We start from the raw sequence: 24,019 nt of genomic DNA on the forward strand, positions 1-24,019 counted from the left end.
TGAGCAGGCGGGTAAGTGGAGCTGAGTCCACGGAAAGATCAGCCATGATCTTATTGAATGGCGGAGCAGGCTCAAGGGGCCAGATGGCCTACTCCTGCTCCTAGTTCTTGTGTTCTTAAATTGCCTGTTGGATGTGTAGGTTTGGTGAATTTTCCATGGTGAAAGCATGGGGTTACAGACATAGAGTGAGGGGATAGGCCTGATTGGGATGGTTTTGCGGAGAGTCTGTGCATACCCACTGGGACAAATAGCCTCCTTCTGCATTGTAGGAATTCTATCGTTCTATGGTTCTAAGACACTAAGGGCGTGACCTAACCTACCGTTCATGCCACACTCCCATACCAGCGAGGTCAGAGAAGCCGGGGGGGGGCACAGGTCACAGATGGCATATGTCGGTATCTTGCCTTGGCAGGCAGGGGTTGTGACGGGGGTGCTGGACGGCTGCTGGTTGTCAGGGAGTGGATTGATGTGGACATTCCAGGTTCGAGAGATGAGACTTATGTCAGGACAGGACAGATGGACACTCACCCTGCAACCTGAATGAGATCGTTCATCGTCTTCCGGCATTGGCCTCTGGTCCTGCGTGTCAGGCCACAGGCACTTCCCAGACCACACTGGAGTCCCTGCTCCTGGCTCTTTCTTCCTGGGGTACACAATGGCCCACCTCTCCTCCATGGTGTCCAGCAGCTGTCCGAACTGCCCCTCCGTAAAGCATGGGGTTGATCTCCATGCTGCCATCTTCCTGGTCTGACTGGCTGTAGGTGCAGCTGAAGGGTTTTAAATGCAGCTCCCTTGTGCTAACGTGCATGACTGCCCCAAGTTCAGGGAGTCGCATGCCGGGGACTCCATGATAGCATGTTTCACATGGAGGCTCTTTCAGTGCACTGGGTGTGGGAGGATTGCAGTACGGAGCACACCTGAGAGACCGGTGCAGATCGCTTCTGTTTTTCTTGCCATTATGATACTGAGAAACGTTTTGGGAAATTCTGCCCATAATGTCAGGAAGTGGAAAATTAGATTTTTGAACACTGGAAATAATGCTGAGATGACACTGAGAACTCAAGAAAATAGGTTCAAATCTGCAAAAAAAGCTACTGAAAAGGCAAAGGAAAACAAACAAATGCTGCAAGTAAATTATTATGTGCGTAAAATGGCTGCAGTAACTTTTCCCCTCCCATCTCCAGTCAAATTGAAAGTGATGTGTGGCAAAACTGGCATTTGTTCCGCGTACAGTGGCAAAAATATGAGATTGCAACAGAGTTAATTAACAAGCCTGAATCGATAAGAGTAGCCACACACCTAACACTGCTGGGGTTTGGGGGGGGGGGGGGGAGAGGGGGAGGGGATCTGTATATCACTCTAAATCTAACAGATGAGCAAACAAAAACTAAAACAACTCATATTTTGAGAGCCTTGAACACACATTTTGAACATTGAGTAACTGTTACGTACGAACATTATGTATTGAACCCTAGAGTGAAAATGAGATGATTGAATGGTACATGATCATAGTAATGCAGCTTGCAGAATCATGTGAATTTGGACAGCTCAAAGAGATGATCTGATTAAAGTCTCTGAGGAGTAAGAGACCCCTTGGTGAGAGTGAATGTGCTGAAAGAAGAGAAACTAACGCTAAAGGAAGAAATAGATGAATGCTGAAAGGCAGAAGTTGTGAAACATCTGCCGAAGTACATGTACAGGAGAACAGACCAGAAGATGCATTATCTGAGAGACAGTCAAAGCCAAATTACCAGAGCAATCTCAAACAAAGGACAGGATGAAAATACAGTGGAGGATAGCATACACAGAAAAAGAAGAATTTCCCAGCATGGGGAAAGCAATGTTGTAACTGCAAGAAGCCGAATCATTTTTCATACAAATGTTTGGCTAGAAAGAAGCAAGGCCAGCGTGTACAGATGGCCACTGGAGAAATATCAGCAGGTGAATCTGATGAAGCATTATACTTGAGACAAGAGGTTGGTTCAGCCAAGTCTTTAGCTGACAAATTGTTTGTGACTGTTAAAATAAAATAATGACTAAAGAGAAACAATATCAAGTGAACAAGAAATGCCAAATAGACACTGATGCATCATGCAACAAAAAAAGCTTCAATTAGCTCAACATGGTGATCCAAAAATGAAGCCCCCAAAAGTAAGATTGAAACTATATGATGGAACAAGACTCAAACTGAGAGAACAAATCAGCCTGACAGCCCAGATCATAGATGGGATGCAACAGCCACTTATCTCAGCTGGACCAAGTCTAAAGGTGGATTGGTAATAGAGAAAGTGACAAATTACATCAGAGAGAGGTCAACAAATGACCCCAGGGGAACAACATTCAACTAAACCAGAATGCACATGCTGAAGGTAAAGGACTTAGTTCTACAGAAAAATATTCACCTTAAAGTTGAACTGGAAGATTTGAAGCTCAAGATTCAAGCTGAATGTATACTTTTGAAATCGCACAATAAACCAAAGTGTACAGTGAACTAAGCTGTGCGAGATATGAACAAATTTCTGAGACAACATAAAGTTTTCAGGAGGAAATAATGACCCACGATTCCAACTGAAAGCAGGATTTGGAAAAAGCAAGTGAACAGCCAGGCAAAACGGCAGGCAGAGAAGACATGCAAAGAAGTTGCAACCTTGAAAGACTCCTTGAAGTATCATGTAGCCATGGAAGAACATGAGCACCCAGTCAAGGTATGAACTTTCAACATTCTCAAAATGCAAACTTGGGATATGTGTCATAAAATTGTCACTTTAATCGTGTGTGATTGAAGTGAATGACCAAATATACTGGCGCAGCCATAGACATATCCAAACAATCAGCGAAATTTTCCTTCACAGAAATCGGCCAATCTGGGCAAAGGGATCTCGTTAGCTGTACGGAGTACAGAACTATATCAATCCCAAAGGTCAACGAGTCCCCAAAAACTGCATTGGAACAACAACATTCACCAAGGCAACAGGGGCCACTGTAATGACACTCCAGGCAAGGAACAAAATCCAGATAAACAGCCAGTGTCAATGTATGTGGGTTCCAATAAAGTACCTACATTGTTTAGACTATGACTGGGATTTTCCAGTTCTGCGTGCCAGGGGACCGGAAATTACCACCCATTAAGTTGTCTGTTCTGTCCGTGACGGTTCCTGTGGTGAGCGGGATCAGAAAATTTTCCATTGTGTGTTCCATGCATGTGCAGTGACTGACTAATAGTACAAACAGCTGTTAATGCATAAGAACAGTGGTTGAACAGTGGGTAAATTGGGTAACACACAGTCACACAGGATCATGCAAGCAAAGGTGTATTTTGTTCATTAGGACAAAGGGGATATTTGTATCTTTTGTTCAATATGAGAAGGGGATGTTTGATTTTGAAATATAACCAGAATGATTGGCATAAAATAGATATGTGATTATGCCATAGGCTACCTCTGGCGACAGATATCTTAAGGCAATTCAACAAAAACTCTCACTGAGACAAGATATGAATGAAGCTCTGCTGTGCTTGTAAATAAAACAGCCAGCAAAACAGAATCATATTGTTGAACAAACATAATTTTAACAGCCTTATGGGCCAAAAATAGAGTTAAAATTATATAAAATATATAATCTACATTATTTCTCAAGCCTACTTTAAAATTTGCCATGTAAGACTGCAATCTAAGTCTCTTTAGTATCAGGATTAGAGCATTTGAACTGATATTTTAAGTCTACCACTAAAAAGATTGCAGATGTACAATGAACTGTGTTACAGAAATGTTTCACACAAATGTTAATCCTTTGATATTCTATTAAAAAGCTATGCTTGGAATTTCTGTGGGGATCTCAGCATCCTCTGATGAACAGAAACCAGTAAGAGTTTTAACAACACCAGGTTAAAATCCAACAGGTTTATTTGGTAGCAAATACCATTAGCTTTCGGAGCGCTGCTCCTTCGTCAGATGGAGTGGAAATCAGCAGATTTCTGCTGATTTCCACTCCATCTGACGAAGGAGCAGCGCTCCGAAAGCTAATGGTATTTGCTACCAAATAAACCTGTTGGATTTTAACCTGGTGTTGTTAAAACTCTTACTGTGTTTACCCCAGTCCAATGCCGGCATCTCCACATCAGAACAGAAACCCAGACAGGAGGACTATTTAACCATTTAAACAGGAACACAAGAAATAGAAGCAGGAGTAGGCCACCAAGCACTTCAACCCTGCCCTGCCATTTAATACGATCATGGCTGACCTATGCTGAGCTCAACATCTTTTCTGTGTCATTTCCCCATATTCCTCTATTCCTTGATCTATCAAATATTCATCTTCACTTTGAATACATGTAATAATCCAGCCCCACCACCCTTTGGGACAGAAAATTCCAGAGATTTAACACCCTCTATGCACCTCAGTTTTAAATGACCGGCCCTTTATCTTGTAGCTACATCCCCTTGTTCGAGACTCTCCCAATAGTGAAAACATCTCACAATCTACCCTGTCAAGCCCCCTGAGGATCTTGTATGTTTGAAGAAGGTCACCCCTCATTCGTCTAAATTCCAAAGAATACAGACCAAGACTATTTAGTCTCTCTTGATAAGACAACCTTCTCATCCCAGGAATTCGCCTGGAATTAGTCTGGTGAATCTCCTTTGGATTGCCTCCATTGTTACTATGTCCTTTTTTAGGTAAGTTGACAAAAGCTGTATGCAGTATTCTAGGTGAGGCCTCACCAACACCCTGTGCAATTGCAACAAAACCTCCCTATTTTTAACCTTCAACTCTTTTGGAATAACGACCAAAATTCCGTTTGCCTTCTTAACTACTTGTTGGACCTGCTTGCTAGCTTTTTGTGATTTATGCGCTCCAACAATTAGATCCATCTGTACTTCACTCATCTTCAGTTTCTCTCCATTTAGATAATAATCTGCCTTTTAATTCCTCCTACATGTGCATGACCCCACATTAAACTCCATTTGCCAGGTTTTTGCTCAGTCACCCAATTTACCTACATCCCGTTGCAGAATCACAATATTCCTTCTATCTATCTTCATATCATCGGCAAATTTGGTTACTTTACATTCTGTTCCTTTTTCCAGATCATTAATGTAAATAGTGAACAATTGCGGGCCAAAAACTGTTCCCTGTGGTACTCCGCTAGTTATGTCTTGCCACTCTGAAAAGGACCATTTATTCCAACTCTCTGTTTTCTATGTGACAGCCAGTTTTCAATCTATGCTAACACACTTTCTCCAATTCCATGGTCTTTTACTTCTTTTGCAGCATCTTATGCAACACCTTATCAAATACGGGTTCCCTTCTATCTATTCTCCCTGTTACATCCTCAAAGAATTTGAGGAAATTGCCCGTCATGAAACCATGTTGATGAGTTTTGATTATATTCAGCTTTCCTAAATGATTGGCTATTTCCTCTTTCGTTATTGACTCCAGCCTCTTGACAATAATAAATGTTAAACTAACTGACCTATAGGTCCCTGCCACCTCCCCTTTTTGAACAACGGAATCACATTGGCTATTTTGCAATCTAATGGTACCCTCCTGTAATTTAATGAGTTACAAAAAATTTCAACCAATGGGTCCACTATTTCTGCAGCCACTTCCATTAAAACCCTAGCGTGCAGTTCATCAGGACCTGGCGGTTTGTCCGCCTTTAGCCCCTTGAGTTTCTCTAACACTCTATCGCTTATGATTGGAAGTTTTGTAAGTTCTACCATGATATTTGACATCAGCACATCTGAAATTTCAGGAATATTTTCAATGACTTTCATGGTGAAGACTAATACAAAAAATGTATTTAGTACATCTGCCATTTGCTGTTTGCTGTTATCAGTTCACCAGCCTCATTCAGTAGAGGTCCCACATTTACCTTAGCCGCCTGCTTCCTATTTATTTATCCATAGAAACTCTCGGGGCAATTTTACTGAAAAAATTCTAAGTGCCGAACCAGTGTGAAAATGGGAGAGAATCTTAGAACATAGAACATTACAGCACAGTACAGGCCCTTCGGCCCTCGATGCTGCGCCAACCAGTGAAACCAATCTAAACCCCATCTAACCTACACTATTCCAATATCATCCATACGTTTATCCAATGACCCTTTAAATGCCCTTAATGTTGACGAGTCTACTACTGTTGCAGGCAGGGCATTCCACGCCCTTACTACTCTCTGAGTAAAGAAACTACCTCTGACATCTGTCCTATATCTATCACCCCTCAATTTAAAGCTATGTCCCCTCGTGCTAGCCATCACCATCTGAGGAAAAAGGCTTACACTGTCCACCCTATCTAATCCTCTGATCATCTTGTATGCCTCTATTAAGTCACCTCTTAACCTTCTTCTCTCTAATGAAAGCAGCTTCAAGTCACTCAGCCTTTCCTCATAAGACCTTCCCACCATACCAGGCAACATCCTGGTAAATCTCCTCTGCACCCTTTCCAATGCTTCCACATCCTTCCTATAATGCGGCGACCAGAACTGTACGCAATACTCCAAGTGCGGCCGCACCAGAGTTTTATACAGCTGCAACATGACATCATGGCTCCGAAACTCAATCCCTCTACCAATAAAAGCTAACACACTGTACGCCTTCTGAACAACCCTATCAACCTGGGTACCAACTTTCAGGGATCTATGCACATGGACACCGAGATCTCTCTGCTCATCCACACTACCAAGTATCTTACCATTAGCCCAGTACTCTGTATTCTTGATACTCCTTCCAAAGTGAATCACCTCACACTTTTCCGCATTCAACGCCATTTGTCACCTCTCAGCCCAGCTCTGCAGCTTATCTATGTCCCTCTGTAACCTGCAACATCCTTCCGCACTGTCCACAACTCCACCGACTTTAGTGTCATCCGTAAATTTACTAACCCATCCTTCTACGCCCTCATCCAGGTCATTTATAAAAATGACAAACAGCCGTGGCCCCAAAACAGATCCTTGAGGTACACCACTAGTAACTGAACTCCAGGATGAACATTTCCCATCAACCACCACCCTCTGTCTTCTTACAGCTAGCCAATTTCTGACCAAACCGCAAAATCACCCTCAATCCCATGCCTCCGTATTTTCTACAATAGCCTACCGTGGGGAACCTTATCAAACGCTTTGCTGAAATCCATATACACCACATCAACTGCTTTACCCTCGTCCATCTCTTTGGTCACCTTCTCAAAGAACTCAGTAAGGTTTGTGAGGCACAACCTACCTTTCACAAAACCGTATTGACTATCCCTAATCAAATTATTCCTTTCTAGATGATTATAAATCCTATCTCTTGTAATCTTTTCCAAAACTTTGCCCACAACAGAAGTAAGGCTCACTGGTCTATAATTACCAGGGTTGTCTCTACTTCCCTTCTTGAACAAGGGGACGACATTTGCTATCCTCCAGTCTTCTGGCACTATTCCTGTAGACAATGACAACATAAAGATCAAAGCCAAAGGCTCTGCAATCTCCTCCCTAGCTTCCCAGAGAATCCTAGGATAAATCCCATCCGGCCCAGAGGACTTATCTATTTTCACACTTTCCAAAATTGCTAACACCTCCACCTTATGAACCTCAATCCCGTCCAGTCTAATAGCCTGTATCTCAGTATTCTCTTCGACAACATTGTCTTTTTCCTGTGTGAATACTGATGAAAAATATTCATTTAGCGCCTCTCTTATCTCTTCGGACTCCACGCACAACTTCCCACTACTGTCCTTGACTGGCCCTAATCTTACCCTAGTCATTCTTCTATTCCTGACGTACCTATAGAAAGCTTTAGGGTTTTCCTTGATCCTACCTGCCAAAGACTTCTCATGTCCCCTCCTGGCTCTTCTTAGCTCTCTCTTCAGGTCCTTCCTGGCTAACTTGTAACACTCAAGTGCCCTAACTGAGCCTTCACGTCTCATCTTTACATAAGTCTCCTCCTTCCTCTTCACAAGAGATTCAACTTCTTGAGTAAACCACGGTTCCCTCGGCCAGCGTGAAATCCTAAGGAGAAAGTAAATGTGGAGACAGACAATCCTAAGCAAGCAGTGATCAGTGTCAAAGCTTTGACAAAGGGTCATCTGGACTCGAAATGTCAACTCTTTTCTCTCCTTACAGGTGCTACCAGACCTGCTGAGATTTTCCAGCATTTTCTGTCACACTGATTTGTCTTAGGAACATGCTTCTATTCCATTTTCTCCTTCAATAATGTGATGTACATATGTCTGTCTTAAAATGAAGAATTCAGGACCTCTTCCTGCCGCTCAATTAATTGAAAAATCACAATATTTGGCTTTGTAAGAAGGATTAGCGTTTTACTGAATATTGTCTGACCTGTTTTAGTATACAGTCAGATTGGGCCAAAGTTGAATTTTGTTAAAAAATTGGGCTGAAGTTTGTCTTCAAATGTAGTGTGGAAGAACGACAGTGGCTGGGATTCTCTGACCTTGTTCGCCCCACCACTGCTGCCAATGAGAACAGAGAACTTGGCGCTGAGCCAAAACTCCATTCACTGCAGCGGGACCAGTGAATCGCAGTTGTGGGTGAGGCCGGACAACTCCAGACAGTAAATCAGCAGTGTTATTTACACCAAGCACAATTTCTTTTCATTGAATAGAAGTTGCTGAAGTATTGCCACGTTGGCAAGAAGAAATCGAAGAGTGAGGATGCTTTCAGCATTGTAGCATCTGTGAGGCTGAGAATAAAATTCTTCAAGGAGCAGAGTTTGGATTGCCTTTTCGGAGAACCAGACTTAAGGTTCTTAGAAGCCTGATGCATCGATTTTTATTATTTTTGTCAATTTGTTTTATACTGCTCTTCTGAAGTACCTTTGAATGTTATTTCTACATTAAAGGTACTATATAAATACAAGTTGTTGTTAATCTTGAGAGATTGGGTTAAAGGATTTAATCTACCATTGCAAACGAAGAAAAAGTAGATGAGGCGGTTCTAAAAAAAAAAGATTTTTGGATATCAAAGTGTGGCCGAATGGCCTGCAGAGATTTAAATTTTAATACGCTGTAAGATCTTCAACAAGCAAAACTGATTTTTGGCCAAAGTTTTTTTTAAAGCATGCTGAGATTTCCTGTGGCTAAGTTGGCCTGAGACTTATCAAAAGATACCATGTGTTAACTCATGTCATGGCTTAATCAAAGCTAAATTCGAAATGTCTGACTGTTGTAAGAGGAAGAGATAAGAGTTTGGAAGAGGATTATATCTTCTTCAGTCTTTCTTGCCTTCCAAAACCTTTGCCCAGGTTGGACAGAAAGGGCCAAATTTTCACTCGACTGCGGAGGCAGAACTAGAGACAATCAAACATAATTTCCCGCTACTGGTTGGCATGTGAATCTTTCAGCATGGTCCCACCTCTGGGAAACTTCCAAGGAGGCAACACTAGTGAGTGGGGGGGGGAAGTGGGGTTGATGCACAGAAGCAGCCCCTTGGAGAGTTTTCCCTCCATGACAATAGCCTAGCAACTGGGCCATTTTTAAATTTATATTTATAGAGGTCTTCAGGGAGCGCCTCCATCTAGGAGGGCCTATACAGTTCTATATATGCATCAGCAACATCCACCTCTCCTGCACCTGCCTGCTGTGCACAACTTTGAATCCTCTGGGCCGCACAGTTTTTGGATGGTGAACACCGAGGTAGCTTCTCAGTTGACCACCTTCTTGAACATCATGACATTAGCCGGCACCATTGGGGCCGGGTTGTACTTTTGGTCCAAGCAGTGGGAAAAATGCCACTTGTGGTAAGATTCCAGCCAAAGGCAGTAGATGCTGTCCACCCAATGCTGTCATCTGGAGGCTCAAACTATTTTTGGTTCAGGCCTCATTTTACTGTTGTCAGTGAGTTGGGGCCAACTTGTGGCTCTGCATAAGGTGAGAAATAGCTGGCTCCCATGTTCTTATGGACAGCAGGTCAGGTGTTGTTTGCCGAACTAATCCTGAGGTTAGGAGGGGAGATGCGCAGCCTTTGAATGGGCTGGAAGCAAGTCAGAGATTTTTGTGGATGAGAGAGGAATGCTTGTACACTGCTCCTGGCCTCAACAAAAAATGATTTAAAATTTCCCGAACTACTTTTCAAATGGTCTAAAGCTATCTGTACAAATGGACAGAACAATTGCAATATAAATCCTTTAACTGGCAAAGAAGCCCACTCCTGAAACTTCAGCAATCTGTTTCAGAATGTGTGACAAGGTCTGATTTCAACACAGTGAAGATGCCAGGAGATGGAGGAATTTGTGGAATATTATTTTCGAAAGCCTAGAGAAGCAAGAGGGGAAAGCCCAGAGAAGCATAGCAGTACCAATTAAAATAAAAAGATAAAAGATTATAACAGAGATGGAAATTAGAGGTGAGAGAAGATTGCTTATTAGGCAAGATACTTTATTTTGTGCGGGTACGTGAAATGCCACCGTAAGAGAACCATAGGAATACAAGTTATTTGATGGGTGGTGGAGGAGATGGTGGGAAACAGTCAGTGAAGAATAGAAATTAGCTCTTGGAATATAATTGATCCTTGAAATAGACTTTCCGCTAGGTTATACCGTTTTCCCAAGCCAGCATAAGATCAAGAAACTTCAAGTGTAAATTATGTTCAGCACAAATTGAGTTTTCATGATCTTTTGCACTGATTTAAAAACAATATCATTTTGGAAGTGACCTCACATACAAAATTGGCCGTGCACCCAGATTGAGTTAATCACCAGGGCAAATGTTCCCTAATTTTGCTTGTTTGCGACCCTTAGAGATTTCCTGAGAGGGACCCTTAGAGACCCTTAGAGGTTCTTCAAATTAAGCTTACTTTAGTGCAAGGACACTAGTAAGCACGTTTTAAAACTTTATTCATTGAACATATTTATTTCACCATGAAAGTGACTTACAGTACATCAATGAAAGTGGTAAATTTGTCCGAATACTTTATTTAAGATATATTTTTTAAGTGGTAGTCTAGACACTTTAAAAATAGTCCCTTTTGTTAAACCTATTTCCAACTATATTAATAAAACAGTATCAGGTTACTCTTAAATATATTGAACATTTTAATGTAAATAAACTGTTCTAAATCATTGTCCTCTGTGCTAATTTATGAAAGCTTTTACATTTGTGATTATGTAAATGAGTTTGAGCTGAAATTTAAACACCGGCACAAATAGCTGGAGTTTCTGGATTGTTTCCAAAGTGGAAACACTTGATCAACAACAGTCAAAATGATTGTGGATTTGGCAGATTGCTAGATGAAGGGAAAACTCTTGTTCAGTGGATTGCACTTGATATGTACCAAAGGAGTCTTGAAAAATGATCTTATGTATCCATCAATTAGTTGACCGTTCCATTGTAAAACCACAAAAGCATGAAATGTACACTTTTAAAATCTTGTTATTTTGTCAGTATCAAACTAAAATTACAGAACCATATACCTCTAATCATTGTATTAAATTTGTTTTAAATATAGGCGCACCTTGAAAGCCCAACAATCATGCCACCATCTCCTCTATCTTTGGATGGCTTAAATGACGCTCTCTCAGGCTTTGACACAATAGAAGAATTGATCAAGTACTTGGAACCAGAGAGTTGGCAACTAGATTTGGAAGACTTGTACAAACCAACCTGGCAGATGCTCGGAAAGGCTTTTGTTCATGGTAGAAAATCCAGAGGCAAGTATTCTCTTTTACTTTCTAGCTTGCCAATCATTACTTATTATTATTGTATGTGAAACTGCTTTGGCAAGAATTTTTCCAAAGGATATTATTCCCCATTTTTATCTAAGTAGAACCTCTATCAAATGAATTAATCATATTTCACATTTTTAAAATTCAGTGAATATTTTACATTGTTGCAAGGTTCTTCGAATTGTTTGAATAGTGATGGGATTTTCCGCCCCATTTTCAATGGGCAGGAATGATGGCGGGAGCAGAGAATCCAGGGGGAATCCCAACACAAGACAACTGCTAGCTAGGACCTTCACTGTGCCCATCTACATAGATTCTAACAGTTAATGAATGCTTACTGTACTGTTGAACTACCTAAGGTTATAAATATCTTAAGAAGACCTACCAACTATGCCCAACAGCTTACAACAACAGCTACCGTTGAAGCATCACATCTCTAATGAATGGCATGTTGCAGTCCAGATTGTAGCAGTAATGCATTTGTCCATTTAACAGTATGTTGTGCTGCTGATAATGATAAGTAGTTTTTTGTTTTGGCTGTCTACCAAGCAAGATCCATATTTGTGAACTCCCTGATAAGTTAGTGGTTATCCAGTTTATGAGGAGGAGTGTGGGGTGGGGATTGTCAGTGGGTGAGTGGGGGTGGGGGTGGGGTTGTGGTGGCAGAGGGAAGGAGATGAAAAGGAGAGATAAGCGATGTCTTTTTGACATTGATGTAACTGCAGGTGATGGAAGTTTAGGACCACCTCAACCCTGAATGGCAAAGTCAATAATCCAGTAGCTATATCATGGGTGGAAAATAATCAGCTGGAATGAATGTGTGAACACCACTGAGATCCAGAGGCCACTCAGTATTTGCATTTTTTTTCCATTCCCTGTTTTAATGAATGTTTATGCTTTTATGTTATAGCCTTGACCTTGTATTTTGATTTGAAGATTATCTATCACTTCTTAAAAAGCAAAAAATCTGATAACCCTCCATAGTAACTAACCTGCTCGTTAGCATATAAAGTATTTTATTGCACCAACTGTGGGAGAGGAAAACGGGATAGAGACAGAAATGCAGGAAATGAAATGGGCATGGTTAAGGGCCCTGTCAACCAAGTTCAGGAGGAGAAGAATATCTAGTTGAAGGGAAAGGAAAACAGATCATAAGTGCTGATGCAAAACGTTGTATCATCCAAACAGACGCGAATAGAGAATGGAATTGAGGAGGGGGGCGTGAAAAAAATCTGGGCAAGGTAGCTATAGGAGGAAGTGTACTAAGAGTTAATATTGGCTGGTAACAGTTCCCCAAAAATAAGATGGGTAGTTGAGGAAGGGAAGAGTAACAGATGGACAGTGGTTAGCACTGCTGCCTCAGTGCCAGGAACGCAGTTCGAGTCTGGCTTTGGGTGACTGTGTGGAGTTTGCACGTTTTCCCTGTGTCTCATAGAATCATAGAAACCCTACAGTGCAGAAAGAGGCCATTCGGCCCATCGAGTCTGCACCGACCACAATCCCACCCAGGCCCTACCCCCATACCCCTACATATTTTACCCACTAATCCCTCTAACCTACGCATCTCAGGACACTAAGGGGCAATTTTAGCATGGCCAATCAACCTAACCCGCACATCTTTGGACTGTGGGAGGAAACCGGAGCACCCGGAGGAAACCCACGCAGACACGAGGAGAATGTGCAAACTCCCCACAGACAGTGACCCAAGCCGGGAATCGAACCCAGGTCCCTGGAGCTGTGTGGGTTTCCTCCGGGGCTCCAGTTTCCTCCCACACTCCAAAGATGTACAGGTTAGGTGGATTGGCCATCTAAATTTCTCCTAGTGCCCCAAGGTGTGTAGGTCAGGTGGATTAGCCATGGTAAATGCGCAGGATTACAGGGATAGGGTGGGGGAATGTGGGTGGGCCTGGATAAAATGCTATTTCAGAATGTCAGTGTAGATTCAATGGGTTGAATGGCCCCCCTCCTGCACTGTAGGAATTTGACGAGAAGGTGAGGAAAACGTAGAAGTTGAAAGCAAAATTTTGGATTTTTCAGTGCCGAGTGATAAAAAGAAATGGTGTTGATACAGTCATCAATGTATTGTAAAATAGATAAGGAAGGGGGTCTGAGTAGGACTGCAACAAAGAATGTTCCACATACCCCAGAAGAAGCAGCCATAACTAGGAGCCATATGGGTTCCCATAGCAACACCTTTTAATTGGAAGAACTGAGTGGAGATAAAGGAGATGTTCACGATAATGCAGAATTAGAACTGTGTCTTCAATGAAATCTTGAATGAAAGGAAACCTTATGAAAGGACGCAGAACTGGAAATAGGTAAAGATTGAATACTGTATTTGAACTAACAATCTTGATGACCTCCCAAATAAATATTTGCACATCTGTGAGTGCAGCAGCTTAGTGGTTATGTTACTGAACTTTAATCCATTGGCCGAGAGAACATCAGTAGAAATCTCATCATGGCAGTTCGAGATTTTGAATTTGGTATTTAAAATTTTAGAACTACAATAGATAAAAAGTGACCATTTTCATAAAAATGGCCTTTTGATAATGAATATTAATGTCCTTTTGATAATGAAACTTGCTGATCTTACCCTACTGGTGAGCCAGTTACTTGTACCAGAAGCGCTATTTTTAAAAAGTCTGCAAAAACCTTCTCAGGACAACAGAAGATGTATGGAATAAATGCCAGCATTGCTCGTGACACCCACCAGCTAAGGATGAATTAAAATGAAGATACCAGTTTCCTGCACCTTCTCATGGTCCATCTCTTTTCCTTCTCTTCCTTTCCTCAACTTGACTAATGGTCTCCATTTCTGGGTTAATATTGCCCAAAAGCAAAATGGGGGCAAATTCATGGTAGAAAATTGGAAAAAGCAAGGAAGAAGTACAAGTGCCCTTTCAAAGAGCTAAGACAGGCATGATGGGCCAAATGCCCTCTGTCTGAGCTGTACAGTTCTGTGATTCCATGATAATATCAATGGTATATAAAAGAAAATCATAATCATGGTTTGTGACACCATTGCTCAGTAACCTAAACTGGTTGGATGCTGGTCTCGTTACTTTTTAGCCAATAAATGGTGTAATTATTCAGTTCCAGTCCACAAACAAACAATGGAAAGGCATTGCAGATTTATTTAAAATGAAAAGTATTAATCAAGGATACTTTTGAGATGGCACTATAGTTGTTCAGCAGCTGGTTCAAATTTTATCAGGGCCTGTTTGTATCACACAAATCCAATTTGCATTCATTAATGTAGCTTTCACCAGATTTTAGCCTCATCAGCTACAAAATCAGCAGTGTTAAATCGCAGATTCTTGAGAGCAGAATGCGAACTAGAGCTTCTCTTTAACCATTTGCCTGTTCCATTGCCGCTGGTCAGGAAGAGTTACAGGACAGACTGTTATGATTTATAATATGCATAAACTTAAGAATCTCTATTTTTGTTCCGAGGCATTGTAACATATAGTGACACACAGTACGCTGCCAGACGATTGGATGAATAAAACTGGGATTTACTTCACTGGATGATTCTATCTGTCTTTGAAATTCTACTTTTATTTTGAGGGAGTGCCTGTAATGGTTGAGAAAGTTATCTATCGGTTTTGCCATAATTGTGGGCAAATTGACTGACTGCCTCCATGGAATGGGCAGCCAATCCACATGTGCTGCCACACACTGGGAAACTTCCCGAGCAGCTGACTCCTCTCTGTTTTACTGGCTCCCCATTTTCAATTCTGCCCCCCAAGGGCCAGTAAAATTCGGGTCAGAAATGCCTTGATCCAGATACCATCCCATTCAAATTTTACATTGCAGAAGATGGACTGGAATGTATTCTTTCAAGATGAAGTATGACTTCAAATTAGCATTGAGTTTAAGGCATGAGTGCATCCATGGTGAGAATATCCAATTTTCTATCCGCCTTATTTTGGAAAAATGATACAGTAATTCCTCACTTATGACTTGGTCAGTATTCATTATAATGTTGCTGACACAATAGGAAACATATATCCTTTTAACATTGCGACATTCACTATTACTTTGCATTTGTGCTGATTGTTCTAATTTTCTAGTAGGCTTTGTAACAGTGAAAGTAAATAGATCCCAGTTTTGGGTAGAATGAATAAATGGATCCAGCTCCATTCACATGCGAGTTTAGTTACAAATTTTACTGGAGGAGTCTGCTAAAATCTTAATATGTTGGAAATTGGTGCACTGGATATGTAATGTAGCTCTGTCACTCATACTCAAACTAGGAGTTTCCCAGGCCTGCAGACCCTTGCAGAGACAATCCCCGGCTGTATACTGCTGATGTAACTTTGTGTCTGGAGGACCGCGTGTAGGTGTGGCTTGAGAAGTCCATAAATATGGGATTAGTTTTCCAGCTTACCTGCTTTGTCTGAGGGAAGGGAGCAATAGAGAGAACCTTCTATTATATCAGTGGGGAGAGGAGGGATTGCAGGGGCCCTTCATGTTGTCAATCAAAGTCACAACTTTAGTAGAACACCTGTTCATTCTGCAGCACCAGAAACTGCCATAGATGTGACGGAGCTCTGCCCCTGGCCATGTGAATGAAATGAAATGACACCTGGCTGCTAAGCTGTGGAAGGGAACCCATTTTCTCACAATGGTGAGAAATATTTAAGATTCTGCACAACAATGCTACTTTTGTTTACTCCTGTGCCACTGGATTTCCCATGATGCTGCCATTTATCACTCACATCTGTGGACCAGCAGACTGTAGGAGTAGTTTCTTAAAACTTCTAAAAATGTGTTCTATCCTTGAAAAGTGAAGTAACTGGTTGGAGCCCCAGTCTGTTTGGCAGATTTTACAACTTCTAATAAAACTACAAAAGATAGCAACACAAACTCCTGTTGTGAGAGCCTGGAAATTCATTGGAGGTGGCCGTATGCTCAGAGGTAGAATGTGGAGTGCTGATGCCATGCCACAGGATATACCATGCTTGCTGGAAGTTACATCCTCCATATGGCCTCCATATGAGCCATGGTCCGGACACTCCCTCGTGGGCCATCCACTACCTCATAAAATTACTTGTTCAATGCAAACTTATTGCTGGCCCCTCATATAGTCAGTTTGCCTGAAGCCAACTCCTGTGTTGTCCTTGCCAACACAACTTGCTCCTGCTCACTGTGAATGTAAAACAGACTTAAAATGGGTGCAGGGATGTGAATATTTTTCTGTCATTTCTCCCACCTTTCTTATGAGGTATCTGTGAAATATTTTCTTCCCGTTTAGGGAAATAAATCACTAGTAACTCCAAGAAAAGTTTGGAGAACTTGCAGGCAACCTTGCAAGTCATTTGTTTGGTCACAAACAAGTCTGCTAAAAGTGAATGGGAGCTCTGATTTATTGATGCATTCACACTTTAAAAAGAGCCCTGGAGGCATGTTCCTTATGTCATAGAATGGGCATCCATTATGGGACATATAGGGGACGATTTTCCCCCAAAATATCTTAAGTGCCCACTGAGTGGCAAAATGGGAGATTTTCCCACCCGTTTTTGAGCATACTTGGTGGAATGGATTTGCAGCAATCTGTGCTTCACAGAGAGAGGAGGATTCATGCTGGTAAGTAGGGGTGAGGCCTAATCCTGCCCGAGAGGCCGGCATCAGCGCGCTGAGCAGGCCGCCAATCTGTCAGTGGGGAGATCGGCGCATGCACACAGGCCCCACGATCGCCGGCCTTCCGATTGCTTCCCCCCCTGCCCCCGATCGCCAGCCTCCCTAACCCCTTCCTCCCAATCCTTGACCCTCACCCCACAGGCCAGTCCCGATCGCCAGCCCACCAACCAGCCCTGACTGGGGGAGGCGATGGCCTCGTGGCATTCTTGCTAGACTATTAATCCAGAAACTCAGCTGATGTTCTGGGGACCTGGGTTTGAATCCCGCCACGGCAGATGGTGGAATTTGAATTCAATAAAACATTCTGGAGTTAAGAATCTATTGATGACCATGAAACCATGGTCAATTGTCGGAAAAACCAATCTGGTTCACTAATGTCCTTTAGGGAAGGAAGTCTGCCATCCCTATCTGGTCTGTCCTACATGTGACTCCAGAACCACAGCAATGTGGTTGACTCTCAACTGCCCTTCAAGGGCAACTAGGGATGGGCAATAAATGCTGGCCAGCCAGCGATGCCCATCCCATGAATGAATTTTTTTAAAAATAGAATTAAAAACACCCCCCACCACCCCTTGATGGCCAGCCCGACACCCTCCGCTGTCCCCTGATTGTCTTCCTCCATCCAAACCCCACTGACCCCAAATGCAGTGTGTGCAACAGGTCCTCCCTGATGCGCGATTAAATCACTCGGAAGGCGAGATCGTACCCGGGAAATAAAGGCTTTTATTACTAACAAGAATGGAGCACACTATATACAATACAATCCCAGACTAAAGGGTCACCAGGCAGTGCAGTGACCTTTATACTTCCCCCGGTAGGTGGAGCCAACTAGAGTGTACCACAGAACAATATCAACAGGTAGAACAGCCCAACCCTAACCCCAACAGTAACATATCTACAAACACCCATAGTGCTGACCATCCATGGCTCAGCACTCATAGTGGTAAACAACTATGGTTCACCACATTCACCCCTCCTTTAAAACAAAGGCCGACGGGGCAAAATAAAACAGAACAACTGTTCATATATTCACAAGTTCAGTCGTATTGGAGGACCGCACCGTCTCTGCGACCTCCTCAACACTGGCGGTAACGCCGGTTCTGGTAACCGTGGTGACCTCTCCAAGGCGGTGTCCAGTGATTCCTCCAGTTCCTCACGGACAGGTGGACCACGAGGTGGCGACAATCTGCTGGACTTGAGCACGCCTGGAGGTGGTGACAATCTCCTGGACTCAGGCAAGCTGTACACGGGAGTAAGAGGATTAAGTGGTGGCCCCGATACTGCCCGCGCCGTGTCAGGAGGGGAGATAAGGGTCGGGGGGTCCCTAACTAGGGGTGTGGGAGTGACTGGGGTTTCCAAGTCCCCTGCAGGCGCCAGATCTCTAATAGAGACCGTGTCCTCTCGCCCGTCAGGATATGCCACATAGGCATATTGAGGGTTGGCGTGGAGGAGATGGACCTGTTCAACCAAGGGGTCGGACTTGCGGGTCCTAACATGCCGCTGCAGGAGGACAGGTCCTGGGTACGTCAACCAAGACGGTAATGAGGTCCCAGAGGAAGACTTCCAAGGGAAGGAAAACATCCTCTCATGTGGAGTAGCGTTGGTTGCCGTACACACGAGTGAGCGGATGGAATGGAGCGCATCAGAGAGTACCTCTTGCCAACGGGAGACTGGAAGACCTTTAGACCTCAACGCCAGGAAGACAGCCTTCCAGACTGTAGCATTTTCTCGCTCAACCTGTCCGTTACCCCTAGGGTTGTAGCTCGTAGTTCTACTTGAGGCAATCCCTTTTGAGAGCAGGTATTGCCTCAATTCGTCACTCATGAATGACGAGCCCCTATCACTATGGATATAGCTGGGGTAACCGAACAGGGTGAAAAGATCCCGTAATGCTTTGATAACCGTGGCAGCGGTCGTATCAGAACAGGGAATGACAAAAGGGAATCGTGAGTACTCGTCAATCACATTGAGGAAGTACACGTTCCAATCTGTCGAAGGAAGGGGGCCCTTGAAGTCCACACTCAGTCTTTCAAAAGGGCGAATGGCTTTAATGAGGTGTACCCTGTCAGGTCGGTAGAAGTGCGGTTTGCATTCAGCACATACCTGGCAGCTTCGGGTTATGGACCTGACATCCTCCACTGAGTAGGGTAGATTCCGGGCCTTTACGAAATGGAAGAGCCGAGTGACCCCCGGATGGCAGAGATCATTGTGGAGGGCCTGTAATCGATTCTCCTGCACACTTGCACATGTTCCATGCGACAGCGAGTCTGAGGGCTCATTGAGCTTCCCTGGACGGTACATGATATCATAATTGTAGGTGGAGAGTTCGATTCTCCACCTCAAGATTTTATCATTTTTGATCTTACCCCGTAACGTGTTGTTGAACACGAACGCCACGGACCGCTGATCCGTGAGCAGGGTGAATCGTTTTCCCGCCAAGTAATGGCGCCAGTACCGAACGGCCTTCACAATGGCCTGGACCTCCTTTTCCACCGCAGAGTGCCGAATTTCGGGGCCTTGGAGGGTGTGAGAGAAAAAGGCGACGGGCCTGCCCGCCTGGTTAAGTGTGGCGGCCAGGGCGAAATCAGATGCATCACTCTCCACCTGAAAGGGGATGGACTCATCAACAGCGTGCATCGTGGCTTTCGCGATGTCGGCTTTTATCCCTTCAAAGGCTAAACGAGCCTCTGTTGCTAGGGGAAAGGAGGTAGACTTGATGAGCGGACGGGCTTTGTCCGCATAATTGGGAACCCACTGTGCATAGTATGAAAAGAAGCCTAAGCATCTTCTCAGTGCTTTGATGCTAGTGGGCAGGGGAAGTTCAAGGAGGGGACGCATACGGTCTGGATCAGGGCCAAGGACCCTGTTTTCCACCACGTATCCGAGAATTGCTAGGCGGCGCATGCGAAATACGCACTTCTCCCTGTTGTAGGTCAGATTCAGGTGAGACGCAGTGCGTAAAAATCTAAGGAGGTTGGCATCGTGGTCCTGCTGGTCATGGCCGCAGATAGTCACGTTATCCAGGTACGGGAAGGTAGCCCGCAGCCCGTTCCGGTCCACCATTCGGTCCATTGCACGCTGGAAGACCGAGACCCCATTCATGACGCCAAAGGGAACCCTTAAAAAGTGATAAAGATGACCATCCGCCTCAAAGGCCGTGTATTTTCGGTCCTCTGAACGAATGGGGAGCTGGTGGTAAGCTTACTTCAAGTCAATGGTGGAGAACACCCGGTACTGCGCAATCTGGTTGACCATGTCAGATATGCGCGGGAGAGGATACACATCCAGCTGCGTATATCTATTAATGGTCTGACTATAGTCTATGACCATCCGGGGTTTGTTTCCAGTTTTAACCACCACTACTTGCGCTCTCCATGGACTAGAGCTAGGTTGGATGATCCCTTCCCTGAGGAGCCGCTGAACTTCAGATCGAATAAAGATCCGATCCTCAGCGCTGTAACGCCTGCTCTTGGTTGCGATGGGCTTGCAGCCTGGCACGAGATTCTCGAATAAAGATGGTGGGGTGATTCTGAGTGTCGAAAGGCTACACGTGGAGCGCGCTGGGCAATTTGGAGGCTGCTGTGCTCCCACTGAAAGTGGAGGGAGTGGCCCATCGTACTGCAGGGTTACACTCCTCAGGTGGACCATAAAGTCTAGTCCCAGGAGCATCGGAGCGCAAAGGTGCGGTAACACAAGGAGCCTGAAGTTCTTGTAAACTGTGCCCCGCACCGTCAGGTTGACCACGCAGCTCCCTAGCACGGTAACAGACCGGGACCTCGACGCCATCGAAATTGTCTGTCTGACAGTCCGTACTTGGAGACCGCACCGTTTCACGGTGTCAGGGTGAATGAAGCTCTCCGTGCTGCCGCTGTCAAACAAACAATGAATTTGGCGTCCATTTACCTCTATGCCCATAATGGACTTGTCGAGTCTGTGAGGCTTGGCCTGGTCCAGGATGATTGACGCCACCGTTGGGTCTTGGGTGCAACTGCAGGCAGCTGAGATGGTTGATGATGATGACCCCTGCTGGTCGTCTGCGGTCGGTGCCGACCAAAATGGCTGCGCCCATGGATCGCACGTGGTCGGAGGCGCTAAAAGTGGCGGCCCCTGCAGGTCGCACGTGTCTTGCGTCTCCGTCGTCAGGAATGGCAGCGCTCTGGAATCGCACGTGGTGGAAGACCTCAGAGACGCTGGAGACAAGGAGACAGGCTCAGGAGAATCACACGCCGCGCTGCTATGTTTGGAGAGTGGTTTGGTCCTGCAGACTTTGGCATAATGCCCTTTCTTTCCACACGCGGAGCAAAATACCGTTCTAGCTGGACATCGCTGCCAAGGGTGCTTCGCCAATCCACAGAAATAACACCACGGGCCTCCTGGAGCTGCCGCTGTCGTCAGGTCTGAGGTTGGAAACACAATCGTGCAGTTTTTCGTAGCCGCTGAATAAAGTAGAGTCGGTGGCTGTACTTGCCACGATGTTCCCACGTGGTCGGTGGGGTACGTTTCCAGACTTCTGGAGGCCGTTTCCTTAGCGTCAGCCAATTCTACTGTCTTAGCGAGGTCTAGATTACCTTGCTATTGCAGCCGAAGGCGAATATACGATGAGCCGATTCCCGCCACGAACGCATCTCGGATCAAGTCGTTCGTATACTGGGCCGCCGACACTGGCTTGCAGTTGCAGGCTCTGGCTAGCTGCTTAAGTTCACACAGGTACGGTTCTGTCGTTTCGCCGGGCTGCCGCCGTCGAGTGGCTAGAAGGTGTCGAGCATGGATCTCGTTTGGCGGTTTGTTGTACCATTTCTTAAGTAGTTCGATGGCCCCTTTGTAGTCTTGGGCATCGCGGATTGATAAGTATACGGTGTCGCTTACCCTTGCGTGGAGGACCCGCAGTCTATCGGCGTCGTTTTGAATGGCTGTTGAGGCATCGATGTAGTCTTGAAAATACTTTAACCAATGGTCGAAAGTGTTCAACGCTCCCGCCGCACGTGGATCTAAAGTAAGCCGATCGGGTTTCAACATTTGCTCCATGGTTTTTTTTTTCAAAATTTTGTTAGTAATAAAATTGATGCGCGATTAAATCACTCGGGAGGCTAGATCGTACCCGGGAAATAAAGGCTTTTATTACTAACAAGAATGGAGCACACTACATACAATACAATCCCAGACTAAAGGGTCACCAGGCAGTGCAGTGACCTTTATACTTCCCCGGTAGGCGGAGCCAACTGGAGTGTACCACAGAACAATATCAACAGGTAGAACAGCCCCAACCCTAACACCAACAGTAACAACAGTAACATATCTACAAACACCCATAGTGCTGACCATCTATGGCTCAGCACTCATAGTGGTAACCAACTATGGTTCACCACACTCCCCCACAACCAATGATTGATCCTGCCCCTTCAGACCCAGTGCCCAGTGGGCAATGCCAAGGAGCCAGGCTGGCAGTGTCGGGGCTCTCCCCGCCTGTGGCCAACTTCCCAGGGGTGGGGGGGGGGGGGGGAGGGTGGCCAACCTCCCGGGGGGGGCCTCAGTGGCCTCTGTCCCCATCAGCAGGATGATCGTGTCAGATTTCCCTTGATGGGGACCAACTTTAATCCTCACTGGGGGGAATGTCTCCTGGTGGGGGGGAAACATTAGCGAGCCCGGACGATACTGTCCTGGGCTCGCTATTGATATGAAAATAAAGATTTCCATATTGTGATCAGCCTTACGTTTGATTTCCGGTACAGGGCTGATTGTTGTAGGTAAAGATACCTCTCAGTCTATTCGTAGGTCAAAATATATTGGTTTATTTGCACAATTGTGGGAGACCGTCCGATGCCTAACATGGCCTCAGATGTCTCAGCAATTACAGGCTAAAAACATACATTTATGCCCCTACTTGCACGTACGCAGTTTCCCAGGCTCACAGGTTCCCAGGCAGTTGCACATCTTCCTGTGTGAACCTTGCTGCCTTGGCATTTTCTTCACGGTTATCCCAAGGCTGCGAGTGTTGTTGTTCTCTGTGAGTACAGGTGGGGTATCTTACTAACGTACAAAGTTACAGTCTTTGCACAAACCAGTTAACTGGCATACAACAGTTTATATACGTTCGTAGGTACTTATATAATGTATATCGGTACAGATTATGATGAAGGTATCATTATACGCCAGAGAAGGCCTACATATAAGCCTCCACTGTTACACAGCAATACATAATTAAAGAATACAAAATGGCGGGTTAGCCACATTTTTGAACAGAAAAACATACAACAATGTGCTCATATCTGTTCTTGGATACGTGAGCATGAAAACACCCTAATGAAAACATGAGTTCTATAGTATTTCTCTCACAAGCTCTAAATATCACAGAGGTCACTTTGACACTTCGAGATTGAAGTTCATTAACCCATTCCCGACTTCACTGATTATGCTTAAAAAAAAAGTACCTGGGAAAGTCGTGATCAGCTGGACGCCAGTCACAACGCTCGCTACAGCCCCCCCACCGATATTTCCCAGCCCTCTGCGCTACTCCAGCAGTGCAGCAGACCAGGAAAATCATGCCCATAAACTTGGCCCAGGAATCATAGAATCCCTACAATGTAGAAGGAGGCCATTCAGCCCATCGGGCCTGCATCAGCAACAATCCCACACAGGTCCTATCCCCATAACCCCACCTATTTACCCTTCTAATCCCCCTGACACTGAGGGGCAGTTTAGCATGGCCAATCCACCGA

General features: G+C 44.5%; 1 protein-coding gene across 2 annotated transcripts in view; it reads left to right on the top strand.

Annotated features, from left to right (window-relative positions):
* Nucleotides 1–24,019, top strand: part of pdgfc (platelet derived growth factor c) — a 432,641-nt gene that overhangs the window by 347,381 nt on the left and 61,241 nt on the right. For both annotated transcript variants that reach the window (XM_078212016.1, XM_078212010.1), the window contains exon 4: nucleotides 11,441–11,642. In XM_078212016.1, the coding sequence (XP_078068142.1) occupies nucleotides 11,441–11,642 (202 nt within the window). The remainder of the gene's footprint in view (nucleotides 1–11,440; nucleotides 11,643–24,019) is intronic.

Source organism: Mustelus asterias, chromosome 1 (assembly GCF_964213995.1).
Source record: "Mustelus asterias chromosome 1, sMusAst1.hap1.1, whole genome shotgun sequence".
In the NCBI taxonomy this organism is placed as follows: domain Eukaryota; kingdom Metazoa; phylum Chordata; class Chondrichthyes; order Carcharhiniformes; family Triakidae; genus Mustelus; species Mustelus asterias.